We start from the raw sequence: 14963 nt of genomic DNA, 5'->3' as shown, positions 1-14963 counted from the left end.
CCAGCCTAGGAGATCCAGTACTGTTTGGCCGAGGAGGTCTTCTGGCTGGTGGAAAAACCTGGCTTGATGTGGCCCCAGGGAAGTGAATTGGACTGGGGGCGGAGATTTCTCTGATGTGGGAAGCAGAACAGTGCAGAGCCGCTTTTAATTTGAGTTTTTAACTCTATTGGAACCATAGACTTAATACCCCCAGCCCCCACCCCGAGGCGTTTTTTGAAAGATGCATTCACTTCGCACTTTGCAATAGCCTACTGAGGCTATCCCTGTTGGTGGAAACAGAAGTCAGAGGCACTTACCAACACCCATCTGGGAGCGGGTTGTGGGGGTCACAGAAGGTAACAATCTAGGAAAAGGCAAGCAAGGAGGGAAGGGATTGAAATAGTTTAGTCCTGGGGTATGTTTATTTTTTGGAACCAGTGTTTTTCTTACTATGACTCTTCTTCCCATCCCAAATTATTCCTCAAAGGTCCTTCTAGCAATAGCATAAGGATCACAAAAAAAATTGTCCCCTTCCCCACCTACCTAAACCGACACTCCTCGCCCACCCATCCACCACCAGCTTGCAGAAGCTGCCACGCAGCTGGCTGGAAAAGCAAAGGGAGAGGGCCCCTCCCGGGAGAGGGAAGCAAAAAGGGTGGCGTCTCTAAGAGATTTAACCTCCTACCCTCGGTTCCACACGCCACCCCCTCCCTCCAAAGACTGGGACGGCGCCTCCATTTTTGTTTTGGGGCGGAAAGGCAGGGGCTCGTGGATGGAAGGGGGTCAAGGGAAACGGTGATTATCACCTGTACGGGGCAAACGGGTGCCGTTCTTCTACCCTTTCTCTCAATCTGCACCCCCTCTGCAAACTGCCCCCCCACCTTCTCGGGGTCTCCCCCCCCCTTGTTGCTAAGGCCCAGACCGTCATCCCAGCAACAGCCTCAGTCATGTGACCGGCAATGGCGGCGCTGACGGGAGGTAGGTGAGCCCGGCGCCCCCCACACCCACCGCGCGCCCCCAGGACCCCGCTCGTACCCCTCGCGCGCCCTCCCTGCCCCCCTGCGCCCCCTCCTCCGCCTTCTTACCTGCGCGCAGCGCCGGGGACCCCCTCCACGCCTGGGCGATTCTCTTCCTATCACCCTCCTGCCTTGGCCTCCATTTGGGGGTTCTGGGGACCGCGATCGGCCGACATGCACCCCCACCCAGTGGTGGGGCTCTGGGGGCTCCGGCGAGAGGGGGACGTGGGGATTGGTTCTGGATCTTGCAGGAGGTCATGGGGGATGGGTGGGGCTGACTCAGTTGATGCCCCCAGAGACCCTCGCCCTTACCGGCTGTCCCCGTCTGGCCTCTGTCTGGAGGGAGGGACTGGCCCCGTGTCCGGCCTGGGTTGCCCCAGAGGAATCAGAGACCCAGCATAAGCTGTGGCCCCGCCTCCCTCTTCTGTGCCAGCAGGACTTGAGGCTAAGGACATCTAGGTCCTGGGTTCCCTCTGATGGAGAGGGGGTGTTCCACCTTGGATAGACAGAATGAGCTGAGGTTCTAGGATTTTGTTTCACTTTCTGAATCTAGAGGTGCATCTGGCCTTGAGGGGACTATGATGGAGGCACAAACAGAGAGCCGCTCCCCTTTGGATCAGTCAAGGAACTGAGGTCACACTAATGGCCCCTCTTTCTATTTGAGCTACATTTGGGGGTGTTGCAGGGACAGCTCTATAGCTGAACATGGTAAGATTCAGGGGAAACAGAAGTCTCCTCCAGCTGAGCCCCTGCTGAGCCCCACCCCTCCCTAAATGCAGACTGACTTGCTGACAGGCTTACTGCTTGCCCCCAGGCAGGGTTTAAAAAGGTGACCGGAAGTTATTTAGGGGCTGCGGCCACTTTGTTCGCATTCCAAACAGACTTCAGCAGAAGGGACTGGGTTAGCTCTCAAAGAAGGCTCCCTAGCAATAGGGGCTGAATTATTTGGGAATATGGGGTAGGATGAGGAGTTGGGGATCATAGGGAACAGTCTTACTCATGTGATCTGAGGGAGGTGGCTAGAAAGACCTCTATCTGTGTGGGCTTTTCCCTTCCTGACTTCTCTTATCTGTGCCCTAGGCTTTCTTTAGAGCCTCAGAGCTGGGGAAGAAAAGAGGAAAGTTAGCGTGTTGAAGTTCCCTCATTAGCAACTTGGGAGAGGCTGGGGAGGCAGTTCTCCAGAAGAGGAGAGGAAATGGAAGAGGAGTTTTTGTTTTGTTTCTGGCCTGCTGGTGGAGTGGGGGTGAGGGGGGGTATGGTAACATTTCTCATCAGGAGCCTCTACTCTCTATTCTCCCCCTTCCCCCTAGTCCTGGTCAGCTGAGTGTGGAACTAGAGGGATTTCTGCTGCTCTCGTTGTCCATGGGCTTTCCAGGTATCTGCCTCCCAAGGGAAACTCAGCTTTCGCCTTTAAATTGGTTTCCTCCATTCCATGTGCCAAGTAATCCCATTCCCAGTAACTTACACCCAGGTTCCCAGTCTTCTGTTACATGGGCTGCTGGGCTGGGGCATGTGGGAGGGGGTACAGGTTTCTCACTTTCCCTCCTTTTCCTTTCCACCCACCAGGTCACACAACCTACAAGTAGGGAGCAGGGACAGTGAGAGAGAGCCTGCATGCCAATTCTAAGCTCTTCAGGATCAAAGTGAGCAAAAGTTCTCCCTTCCCTTTAAAGAAGCCAGTTTTCACCCAGAGGGAGGAGGGCCGGATGGTTTCTGTGATCTTGGGAGGAGTGTAAAGAGAACCAAGACTGGTGCTTGGCTCAGATGATGATAGTAATAAAGTTATAGAAACTTTCTTGCTCTTCGGTGGGTGCTGGGTTTTGAAAGCTAAGAGGAGACAGAAAATGAGCTTGGGGAGGAGTTGGGGGTTGGACTTGAAGATAGTAGAGGTAATAGAGGGTTGGAAAGGAACCTGAAGTAGGAGGCACTGATTTTGTCAAATGGGGACCCCCCCACCCTGAGTCCCTTTCACCCTGGGGGCAGTGTCGTTCGTCCTGTCCAGAATGGCAGCCTGTGGAGGCACCTGCAAGAACAAAGTGACCGTCTCCAAGCCTGTGTGGGACTTCCTGAGCAAGGAGACCCCAGCCCGGCTGGCCCGGCTTCGGGAGGAGCACCGTGTGTCCATCCTCATAGATGGCGAGACCTCTGACATCTATGTCCTCCAGCTTTCCCCGCAGGGCCCTCCCCCGGCCCCTCCCAATGGGCTCTACCTGGCCCGGAAGGCTCTCAAGGGGCTGCTAAAAGAGGCGGAGAAAGAGCTGAAGAAAGCTCAGAGGCAGGGCGAGCTTATGGGCTGCCTGGCTTTGGGGGGTGGCGGGGAGCACCCTGAGTTGCACCGCCCAGGGCCCCCCCCCCCCCCCCCGCCGGCCGGCCCCCCTCCGCCCCCCCGGGGCCCGGGGGCTTCCCCCCCCTCCTCCTCCCCTCCCTCCTCCCCTTCCTCCCCGCCTTCGGGAGGAGGCTGAAGAACAGGAGAGCACCTGCCCCATCTGTCTGGGGGAGATCCAGAACGCCAAGACATTGGAGAAGTGCCGGCACTCATTCTGTGAGGGCTGCATCACCCGGGCCCTGCAGGTGAAAAAGGCCTGTCCCATGTGTGGCCGCTTCTATGGGCAGCTGGTGGGCAACCAGCCGCAGAATGGGCGGATGCTGGTCTCTAAGGACGCCACGCTCCTGCTGCCCAGCTATGAGAAGTACGGCACCATCGTCATCCAGTACGTCTTCCCGCCCGGTGTCCAGGGGGTAAGAAGACCTACGGCCTGCCTTTGCCCTCTGGTTTCCTCCACTTTGGCCCCCCGACCCCCGCCCTGCCCCGAGTGTGTTCTCCGACCTAGGGAAACTGGGTGAACGGGAGTGTGTTTGTTAGACGCGAGGGAGTCTTGCTGGCTCCCAGTATGCCCTCCCACTCAGGGCCCCTGAGCTAGGAGGTCCCCTTCAGGCCCAGCTTTTCTGTCCCACGACTCCAAGGCACACGGGAAAATCAGGTGTGAGAGAAAGGAATTGCATACTATTTCCGTGGTGAACTTGGATGTCGACAACTATTCTTGGCGGCGGTGAGGTCTATGGAGGGGGTGGCTCAGGGCAGGCAGGCACAGCAGGAAGGGATCCGACCCTCCTCACAGAGCACTGAGTGTTACTTCGGTCCGGATTAATGAGAGGAAAACCTTGATGACAGTGGAAGGTTAAAACAGGAGAGGTCAGGGGCCTATCCAGTGTCTTCCTGATCGACGAAGCAAGAGTAATTTTCGGTCCTGGTTTGCAGAGGGCCGGGGAAGCTCTGAAGAAGAGTAATGGGAAAGTGGAACAGGTTAGGCAGGCCGAGAAACACTGGGAGCGTTTTCAGGTGGAGAAGGGAAGGCTGGAAGATAGATTATTCTCAGTCTTCACGTTTCTGCTGAGTTATCTGGTAAGGACCAGCTACTTTCCATCACTTTTAAGAATCCATTCGCTGCTGCATTGAGGCTTGAAGGATTGAGGCAGCAGAAAAAACTTACTTAACTGTAAGGATTTTGTCCAAAAGCAGGCTCCTGCTGTCCAAACCCTTCAAAGAAGCCTCTCCTTCCTTGAGAGGCCGTCAGCCTGTTGCTGCCCCATCAGCATCCTCGAGGGATGCGCAGACAGACAACTGGCCAGCGGGACCCTCCATGGGCATCATGGGCCTTCAGATGCCCAGCTGCTCACTGTCCTCTCTGCTTCCCCCTCCTCCCAGGCTGAACATCCAAACCCAGGAGTTCGGTATCCTGGCACCACAAGGGTGGCCTACCTCCCGGACTGCCCTGAGGGCAACAAGGTGCTGACCCTGTTCCGCAAAGCATTTGACCAGCGTCTCACCTTCACCATCGGCACGTCCATGACCACAGGGAGACCGAATGTCATCACCTGGAACGACATCCACCACAAGACCAGCTGCACAGGGGGACCCCAGCTGTGCGACCCTCCTTCATTTCCTTTCCCTTGGCCCCTCCCCTTCTCTCCATTTCCAGTATTCCCCTCTCTCTGTGGGAACTTCCTCACTGCAGAGGACCACCCCCAAACTATTCAACCACCTCTTCCATCCCAGTTTCTCTACATTCAGCCTGGTCCAGTATGCCCAGCTTAACCTACAAAAATAAGGAGAACTGGGCTAAGTTATCTCCCGTTTGGATATCCTTAGGGGCGGTGAGGAGGGGCTGGAATGGGGCACCCAGAATGAGGGTGAGCTTGAGGCTAATAGGAGTAAGCTGCAACAGCTAATCCTTCATTCCTTTTTGCTCCCAGGTTTGGGTACCCGGACCCCACCTACCTGACCCGGGTGCAAGAAGAGCTGAGAGCCAAGGGTATCACAGATGACTGAAGGACATCCCCTTTGCCAAGCCCTTGTCTTTCTCCATAGGACCCAGCGGAAGCCTCTGTTCTCCTCTCTCCCTCTGCCCCCCACACCACACAAACAGGGGATCAGTCTGACTTGGGGAAGGAGTTCAGAGAGGGAGGGGGCAATCCCTTCCCCTGTCCCCCACAGGCCAAGTGCTTCAGTGCAGTGAGCCACTCCCTTCTGGCGGAGGGATCTCCCAGGCTCTTCTCCCCTCCTCCCCCTGTACATACTCCCAATTTCCCTACCCCCTCCATTGCCCTTGGCTTTTTCTGGTATGTGCTGTGCTCCAGTGACTAAGCTGAGAAAGGACCTGGGTGGGGAAGGAGGGTCTCTTGAGCCCCTGCCCCCACAGACTGCTCCACTGCTGAACTTAGCTGTAGGGGAGGAGGAATGGGGCCGAGGTGTGCCCCCAAGAAGCCGGCCTTGTGTGTTCTTCAGAAACAGTCCCCCTTCTACCTTAACCTTGTCCTTTCTCTCCTGTGTCTCCCTCTGTCCGTCTGTCTCCCGCTCTTCTCTGCCCCCTATAAGGAGCCTCCTTACCCTGTTCTGGAATCGCCGCCAGACTGTAGCTTTTAATTTAATAAAAATAAAATAAAATATGCAACTCTCTGCCACACCCGCTCTGTTCTGTAGACCAGGGTGGGGGTGGGGTGGGGAGCGGAACCTGCTGAGAAGCGGAAGGGGGTGGCGATCGGGGAAATCCCTGTGTGTCTCCCCTATCTCTGCCTCCAGAGTGCCTGGGGAGACGGCACGATTTAGTGGGCTCCTGACACATCCACGTCTGGATCGGGATTAAGAGGGGTTTGTTTGTTATTGAACTTTGGTTGTAGAGAAAGCAAAAACCCTACCCCTTTGAGAAGTTTGGCTCGGGTGGGAGTGGGGGCGGAGCCGGGCAGGGGGCGGACTCGACAGCAGCAACTCCCCGGACGCGAGCAGGCCTCGAGTCCCCAAGTTTCCTTGCCCCCTCCGCCCTGAAACTTGGAGCAGGGTAGGGGTCCAGCATGAAGCCCCCGGACCGCCCCGCCCCTGGCCGCACGGACCGGATACTGGGGGTCATGGGGGGCATGCTGCGCGCATGCGCCCTCCCCGGGCAGGAGGGGGTAAGAAAGAGGGACCACCGTGAGGTTGGGAATCTTTAGGGGGCTTCAGGTGGTCTGCACCCTACAACTCAATTTACCAGCAAATAGGAATTCTGCAGGGCAGTCGCAGGAATCCATGAGTTCCAAAAGAGGGCCAAGGCCCTGGTCTGGGTGAACCCGTCCCTCCAACCCAGCCTAGGCGACCCTTTCACAACAATGTGGATTTGACAGGAGGAAGAAGGAGAAGCGGGAGGTCGAGGCTGGGCGTGGAGGGCGGTTTCCTTACCACCAGTCTTTCCCCACAGCCCCCTAAGGGAAGCCCCCTAGAGCCAGGAGGGACCGAGACAGAGTCTGACTGTACCGAGGGGGACCAGAAAGGGGAGCGCGAACGTGAGGTCCCCGCCTGGGCTCCGCTGCCCGGTAAGACGCTGGGGGTGGGGTGGGGCACGGTTTGCCCTCCTGCGCAAAGTGGCGAATTCAAATAATGCTGCTCTTATTAGCATAAAGGCTTGCATCTAATCTGCATGAGACCCATTTAATTCCCAAGACCTCCACGCTTCTCGCCCTCTAGTGCTCTGTGTGTCCCCCACATCAGCCGGCCCCGAGCCCCCACAGGCGGAGTGTCCCCGCGCCCCACCCCTGGCTCCTCGCCAGCCCGGGCTCCGGGACTTCGCCTTAATTGGTGATTAGCCTCAGCTGGAGTCCTGGGGCCTGGAGGAAAGAAGGGTCTGGCGAGAGGGCGGCACCTGGGCTGTGTTCCCCACAGAGCTCCCCATTCACGCGTCCCCAAAGGGCAGGGGGCTTGTCTACCCCTGCGCGGCTAGGGACAGTCCCAGCCCCCAGGACGTCTTCACACAGGCCCGGGCCCATCCGTCCGCACCCTTCCCCATCACAGAGGCGGAGGGGCGACATGGGCAGATCCCGCCGCGCGGCTTACCCCCGACCCCAGCGCTCCGCAATCGGGAGCGCGAGAGGCAGGAGGGAGGGGAACCCGGGGCGGGGATCCGAGGCTGGAGAGGAGAGGCGGAGGCTGTGGGGACGTGGAGTGGGAACGTGGTGGTGCCTGGGGGAGGGGGATTGGGGCTGGAGCCCGGCACAGGCTGAAGGGGGGAAACCAGAGGGAGAGGGAGGAGCTGGGCCGCAGAGGCCCCTCCCCGCGGCGGCACCGCGGCTGGGCCTGTTATTCCGCTCGCCGTTCGGCTGGGACCCGCGCAGCGCCAGTGACTCGGGGAGTCGGCCCCCGCCTTCTCCCTGCCCGGGCCTAGAACCACCCCAAACCCGAGAGGCCAGAGACGGAGCTGGAGCGGCTGCCGCATCCCGGCCCAGCTTCCCCCACCATCCCTCCCCGCCCCGCTGGACATCTGGACCCTGGGCCCCGCACCGACTGGGTTCCGGAAACCCTCCCCGCCCAGCTCGGCTGCCCGGCCTCGCGCCGCCCGCTCTGCAGAGCCCCCAGGCCTCCCCCAGACCAGACTTCCGCCTACCCCTGGACGCCCCTTCCCTGTTCCCTCCCTCCCCTCCTTCCCCAGCCTGGAGCGGGGTAGGAGGGAGGGGGGGTGTGCGCCCTGCGCCGTCCCCGCCCCGCCCCCCGTGATTCCCCCTGCATGGCCGGCCCGGGTGGGGGGTGCGGGGGGGCCCGGGCGCCATGCGGGGGGGGGCACAAGGGGGGTCGCTGTGCCTGTCCCCACGTGATTCGAAAAGTGCTGGCAAAATGCGGCTGCTGCTTCGCCCGGGGGGGTCGTGGTGAGTGCGAGGTCGCAAGGGCCCAGCGTTGAGTGGGGGGCGGGCTGAGGGTTCAGGGCGTCAGACTGACCTGGCCCTCGGGATTCAGAGGCTGGAGACTTGTACCTGTGTTTTCCAGGAAAGTGACTTAGTAGATCTCCAAGATCCCTTCTGCCTCCAAATTTTTAATCAGTTTAAGTTAAGGAAATTGGGGAAGGGGCAGGAAACTCTTCTCTCCATCTTGTAGTCAACTGGGTATGAGAAAAACCCATCCACAATCCCCCTGGGCCTACAACCGGATCTTCCTTAAATCCTTTTGCTGAGAATCTACTAAGGATCTGAAGAGGGCCAGAGAGAAGGAGGAATGAGGATGAGGTTCTACCTGGGACTTTATGACAAATCTCTGATCCTCTGTTCCTGACCCAGGGCAAAGATAACCCTAATGAGCTCTCCTCACTTGCCTCCCCTCCCCAGTTGGGTTTGTGCATGTGTTGGGGAGATGGGCTGCAGAAGTCTTTTCTTTTTATAGTGATTACTGCAGTTGGTGCAGGAGGGGTCTGGGGGGTGGCAGATGGCCTTTTAGCTCTTTCCCCCCCACCTTCTCAGGGAATGGTCTGTGCCCATTGGAAGGGGCGGCTTGTAGGAGAGCAGATGGCCACCCCAGCTTCCCCTGTCTGCCCAGATGCCTGGCCAACCATATCTGTGGCGTGCTCTGGATATGGGGGAGCATCCACATAAAACTGGAGGTTCCAGGCTTTGGGAGCCCGGGTGTTTACTGTCCTCCCTCCCAAGGGTGCCCAGGTGCAATTTTCTATCCTGGCCAAATCCAATGAGGATGACAAGAGAGTGGGCCCTGGGGGAGGGCTCAGCATTATGAAGAAGAGCCTCTGGGAGCTCCCTAGGGCCCTGAATCTAGAGCTGGAGTAATATCTATGGCCCCTTTTCTTCCCCCACTCCCCATTAGAATCCTATTCCATTGCTGGCAGTGAGGGGAGTATCTCAGCTTCAGCTGCTTCGGGTCTGGCTGCCCCCTCTGGCCCCAGCTCTGGCCTCAGCTCTGGCCCCTGTTCCCCGGGCCCCCCAGGGCCAGTCAGTGGCCTGAGAAGATGGTTGGATCATTCCAAACATTGTCTCAGTGTGGAAACTGAGGCAGACGGTGGCCAGGCTGGACCATATGAGGTGAGCAGGGGGCACCACAAAAGCAGGTAGGACAATCCATGAAAGACACTGGGAGAGAGGGGCAGGTTGGGGGCCACTGGCTGCTGGGGAGACATAGCTACTGTCCATGACCTCTGACACTTGACCTCTGGCTCCCAGAACTGGATGCTGGAACCAGCTCTCACCACAGGAGAGGAGCTGCCAGAACTCACCCTGCTGACCACATTGTTGGAGGGTCCTGGAGATAAGACACAGGTATGAAGAAACGGGTCTGTATGGCTTCCCAAAAGCATCCGTGTGCTGACTCTAGGATGTTCTGCCCTTCCAGCCACCTGAGGAGGAAACTCTGTCCCAAGCCCCTGAGAGTGAGGAGGAACAGAAGAAGAAGGCTCTGGAAAGGAGTATGTAAGTGTCCCCACACACTCCCTCCCCTCTGCCCCCCCCCCCACCATTGTGCAACTTCCAGAGAACTGTCCCTCACATTTTAGATTTAATACTTGGAATTTCCTCTGAGGTTGGCTATGGTAATGAAGGGGCTTCTAGTCCAGGAGGGAGGTAGTGGCTAAACCAAGGATGTGCACTCCTGCTCTCTTCCCAGGTATGTCTTGAGTGAACTGGTAGAGACAGAGAAAATGTACGTGGAGGACTTGGGGCAGATTGTGGAGGTAGTTCCCTTTTCTCTCCCCAGCCCTAGCCCAGCCCTTTTCCTCTGCTCAAGGCTAATTTTAGGGGATGCCTTAGTGCTCCTCTGTCCCATCTTCCCAGTCCCCTCTACATCCTGGACTTCTTGGGGGAGGGGGTTTCCCCCGTCAAGGCTGACCCCCCCCACACTCATGCTTCCACCCCAACCTTCTCATAGGGTTACATGGCCACCATGGCTGCTCAGGGGGTCCCGGAGAGTCTTCGAGGCCGTGACAGGATTGTGTTCGGGAACGTCCAGCAAATCTATGAGTGGCATCGAGAGTGAGTGGTGGATCCCCGAAAGCGAGGTGGAAGGGCATACCTCTGTTGTCTCTGTAACCTAGCCATGGGCCCGCAGTCTCCTGAGCAACGTCTGGAGTGGCTTAATGGCCCAGCTAGGGTTGACAGCTCTCAGTTGAGTAGGGTGGGGGTATTTGACCAGCCTGTTCCTCACCAACCCCTCCAGCTATTTCCTGGAGGAGCTACAGCGGTGTTTGAAGGATCCTGATTGGCTGGCTCAGCTCTTCATCAAACACGTGAGGCTTAAGGGGGCGGCCTCGAAGGGGCGGGGCTCGGGAGTGGGTCGAGGCTCCCCAGAAGTGTTCTCTCGCCTCACCCGTCCTGCTCTGCTTAAACTCGACCCCTGTTAGGAGCGCCGGCTGCATATGTACGTGGTGTACTGTCAGAATAAGCCCAAGTCAGAGCATGTGGTGTCAGAATTTGGGGACAGCTACTTTGAGGTCAGTGGCTGAGGTACCTTGGGGGAAGGGGGACAGAATCATCGGGCTCTCCAGGCTGCGTAACCACCCTGTCCTTGTCGCCAGGAGCTCCGGCAGCAGCTAGGGCACCGCCTGCAGCTCAGCGACCTGCTCATCAAACCAGTGCAGAGGATCATGAAATACCAGCTACTGCTCAAGGTCAGGACCACCTATTCCCTGGGGGTTCCGCTGGCTGGGACAGCCTTCCCTGTCTCGTTCCTCTCCCCAGCGTTCCTAAGGCTCCCCCCAGACTTCCTGGGCACCTTCACCTGTCCTGAGCATTTCTTTTCTACATCTTAGGATTTTCTCAAATATTATAGTAGAGCTGGGATGGATACGGAAGAGCTGGAGGTGAGGACTCCTATCTCTGCTAGGACACACACCACATACCTCTTATTTTTTTGGTCTCCTGGGATACCCCAGCTCCTTGGGTGGTGTTGAGCTGTCTGGTTTTTAGGGGGAGGCTGGTTGAGAGTTGAAACATGCTCTGAAGAGGCCTCTTTCTCCACAATGACAATGCTCCTCTCTTCACCTGCGACCCAGCAAGCTGTGGAGGTCATGTGCTTTGTACCCAAGCGCTGCAATGACATGATGACCCTGGGGAGACTTCGGGGCTTTGAGGTATGGGGATAGAACAGGCAATTGGAGGCCCAATGCTTTTTGGCCCCAGTCTGAGCACTCCGGAGGTCCTCATGGGGGAACTGTCCCTCCCCTGAGACCGACCCTACGATTGTTGGGATAATCAGGGGAAGTCCCTTTTCTCTTTTTGCTTTTTTCTCAAAATCACTACCCTTTGGTTCTAGGGCAAACTGACTGCTCAGGGGAAGCTCTTGGGCCAGGACACATTCTGGGTCACAGAGCCGGAGGCTGGGGGGCTGCTCTCCTCCCGGGGTCGAGAGCGACGTGTCTTCCTCTTCGAGCAAATTGTCATCTTCAGTGAGGCCCTGGGAGGGGGAGTCCGAGGAGGATCACAGGCTGGATATGTGTATAAGAGCAGCATCAAGGTGGGGAGGAGGCCACAAGGGAGGGGTCTGGCTGGGATGGGGTGAGGCCCCTGAGAGAATGCCTGGCTCCTGGATTTGTTGGAGGGGGTGGGAACCAGAGGCGGCCTAAAGAATCTGGGGGCTCTCTCCTACTTGCCAATCCAGGTGAGCTGCCTGGGACTGGAGGGGAACCTCCAAGGTGACCCTTGCCGCTTTGCCCTGACCTCCAGAGGGCCAGAGGGTGGGATCCAGCGCTATGTCCTGCAGACTGCAGACCCCACAGTGAGTCAGGCCTGGATCAAGCAAGTGGCTCAGATCCTGGAAAGCCAGCGGGACTTTCTCAATGGTGAAGCTCTCACCCTCCCTCCCTGGCACGCTTCTTCAGCCCTTTGACCTCCCAAATCCCTCCCTGCCCAAAATTTAGTCCCTGTCCTCTTGACCCCAGCTTCTCCCCCTCTCCCCAGCAATTTACAATGGCTGACAGTTCATGGGAAGAGGGCAAAGTGGGAGGATGGTCTGGGTAGAGCCTTTAGGGAAAAAACCTGTTGTAACCCTCCTCCTGTTCCTCTCCTTTCCCCAGCATTGCAGTCACCCATTGAGTATCAGAGACGAGAGAGCCAGACCAACAGCCTGGGGCGGCCAGGAGGCCTTGGGGTGGGGAGTCCTGGGAGAATTCGGCCTGGAGACCGGGCCCAGGTCAGCACATATACACCCATCAATGGCTCTCTCCCCTCCCTGCTGCTGTTGCCCAAAGGGGAAGTGGCCAGAACCCCCCTGCCTCTGGACACACAGGTATGAGGAACGGAGTCCCCTGTTATAGGGGAAGAATGGGAAGGGCCTCTTTTATTCTGGGATCCCTAAATCCCCCTCCCCTATACCATTCCTTTCTTCTACCACATGCCTTTTTTCTGCCCTTTCCTACTTGCCTACTCTTACCTTACCCCCTCCAGTTTAACCCTGGGAGAAGCTGATGGTTTTAGATGATCTAAGATGGCTCGCGAGAGGAGGTGGCTTAGCTAGGGGCATACACTGAAAAGAAAGGAGTGAGGGTGGATTCCTAGACTTATTTCCTCCTCTGACTTGAGTCTTTCTTCAGGCCCACAGTGACATCCCCCGAGCCCCTCGTGACTCTCCTCCAGCTCCACCAGTTCCAGACACCCCTCCCTGCCAAGCCAGACTTGCCAGGCTGGATGAAGATGAGCTCTAAGTGGTGAAGGCCTGGGGCGGTGCTGACCCAGCCACCCTGTTTCCCGAGAACTTCAGGGCAGTCCTTCTGGCACCACCTCGGAATTCCCTCTTGATGTGCCTGGAGGGAGGAGCGAGGCTGGGAGTGGTGTTGACTTGGCGCAGGATACCTAGACTCAAAAAGACTTTGTTCTGCTTAAGGAACATGGGTTCCTTCAGCTCCCACCCCTATGCATGCGTCACAGGTCCCCCCAAAAGGAGGATATGTGGGTGGGTGGGAGGGCTGGGGCAGGGGCCAGGTAAAAATGATTGGTTTTCATTTTTATTTTTTTTTTCAGTTTTCTGAGATTAAAGGTTTTGTGATATCACTAAGGCTGCTGTCTTGGCAGAGGGAAGGGGAAGTGGAGTGAAGTGATGGGGAGAAATCCGCTGGGCCTGCGGATGGTCTCGTGAGAGGAGGACACAGGGTGGAAGACAAAAGGTGTCGCTGTTTTTGTCCCTCACCTGCAGCTGCGGCATCTGGCAGTCTGGACCTGGAACTTGGGAAACCCTAGATCTGTGATATATCCTCCTCTTTCCCAGGCTGTTTTCTCTCCCATCTGGCCTCCATTCTAGACCCCACTGGAAAGCCCAGTGTAGTGTGACTTCCCACCATCATCCCCCAACATCCAGATTCTAAAGGACTAAATGCCCAAGTACCTTTCCTTCTGAGGCCTCCATGCTCAGATGAGTGGGAAGGGAGATGTGGAGAGGATGCTGGGGTCTGTGGCCCTCTTTGGCCCTGGATCTCCTTCTTTTTGCGGTCTGTGAGGTCACAAGGCATATCCGTAGTGAGCAGGAAGGGAGTCTTCTTCAAGTACAGACCCAAGAGTGGACAGCTCAAAGGGGTCTTCATCCCTCCCAACTTCTGGGATAGCCCCTGGACGGAGAAAGCCAAACATGCAGAGTTCTGTATCCAGATGCCCTGTCCTGGGTCCTTGGGCATCGGTGTGTCCACCGTGTCCATTTGTCCCCTGGGCTTGGTCACGTGTACTTGGGCTTCCTCAGCAGACAATAGGCTGCTGGTGTGGGAGGGTGAGGAGGAGCTGGAGCCTCCCTGTGGGCCTGAGGTCCCTCTGGCTGACAATGGGGGGAGGGATCTCTTAAGGGGGGGGACAGGACGTACAGCCCAGATAAGACTTCTGGGGAACAATAGGAGGAATTGAAGAGGGGAGACCCACCCTCAGTATACCCCACACCCAGGGCTTTGGGGTCAGGGACTGGGGACCAGAGGGTGATGGTGAGGGATGCCAAGTATTCTTGTAAATGGAGGAGGGGATGGGGAAAATAGCAGGATGCTGGAGCTCAGAACTTTTGTATCTCTTGAGGGACCACAGAGGTTCTTGAGGTGGGTGCATGACCCTTTTGAACTTAATTTAACCACAAATGTGTTTTTGAGTGCCAACTTTGTAAATAGCACTTGAATGTAATAAATGGCACTTCAAGGGTTTTTTGTTGTTGTTGTTTTGTTTTGTTTTTTGGCTTTTAAGAAGCAAAATCAAAATTTGCTCTCAGTTCAGTATTTCCTCTGAGGCCCTGAACTGGGAATTTAGCCCCAGCTCCCAGCAGAGGTGTGGGTGGTAGTTCATTCCCGGGCTCTACTGTAGCTGAGTCCCATCTTAGCAGGCTTGGAAGCTGCTCTGCCAATGGATCCCCTTCCATTTCCTTGGGATAAGCTGTATACCCCATGCAGATTTGGATCTGGGGGAGAGGCATGTGTGTGTATACCCCTTGGCAAGCTGTATACCCCATGCAGATTTGGGTCTGGGGGAGAGGCATGTGTGTGTTTTGGGGGGCACGCTGAATTTCCTTGGGGAGAACGCAGAGGCTCTGGGAATGATGGGTCACTCTAGAGAAGCAAGCTATCTCCTCCCAGAGGGCCAACGCAGAAAGGAGCCCGCAGCAGCCGGGAGGCCAGAATCAAAAGGCTTAGGAGTGGGAAAAAGTGCGAGCTGGGTGTTCAGAACTTGCTGGTCTTTTGGCCTTTGTCTCTAGTCCTTATACCTTTCCATACA

At 57.0% G+C, this 14963-nt stretch overlaps 2 protein-coding genes across 2 annotated transcripts; both read left to right on the top strand.

The window, feature by feature from the left end:
- Positions 1-869: 869 nt before the first annotated feature.
- LOC111160163 (deltex E3 ubiquitin ligase 3) lies at positions 870-5948 on the top strand. Its single transcript, XM_022523046.1, is given in 7 exon segments — positions 870-957; positions 2306-2370; positions 2562-2638; positions 2998-3346; positions 3348-3734; positions 4702-4919; positions 5250-5948. Coding segments are annotated over 5 exon segments (1059 nt in total). The 5' UTR covers positions 870-957; positions 2306-2370; positions 2562-2609; the 3' UTR covers positions 5326-5948.
- A 396-nt stretch (positions 5949-6344) lies between these two features.
- On the top strand, positions 6345-13182 carry LOC111160162 (Rho guanine nucleotide exchange factor 25). Its single transcript, XM_022523045.1, has 16 exons — positions 6345-6443; positions 6728-6842; positions 9109-9323; positions 9462-9557; positions 9631-9707; positions 9901-9967; positions 10162-10265; positions 10450-10519; positions 10634-10723; positions 10808-10900; positions 11042-11092; positions 11285-11362; positions 11545-11745; positions 11890-12070; positions 12305-12516; positions 12821-13182. The coding sequence occupies exons 1-16, from the start codon at positions 6345-6347 to the stop codon at positions 12929-12931; spliced, it is 1860 nt and encodes a 619-aa protein (XP_022378753.1). The 3' UTR covers positions 12932-13182.
- Positions 13183-14963: the final 1781 nt, after the last annotated feature.

The sequence above is a fragment of the Enhydra lutris genome, unplaced genomic scaffold (genome assembly GCF_002288905.1).
Source record: "Enhydra lutris kenyoni isolate GAN:26980312 unplaced genomic scaffold, ASM228890v2 scaffoldscaffold74, whole genome shotgun sequence".
Classification (NCBI taxonomy): domain Eukaryota; kingdom Metazoa; phylum Chordata; class Mammalia; order Carnivora; family Mustelidae; genus Enhydra; species Enhydra lutris.
Note: the sequence above shows the minus strand (reverse complement) of the source record. Positions and strands in the feature narration are given on the sequence as shown.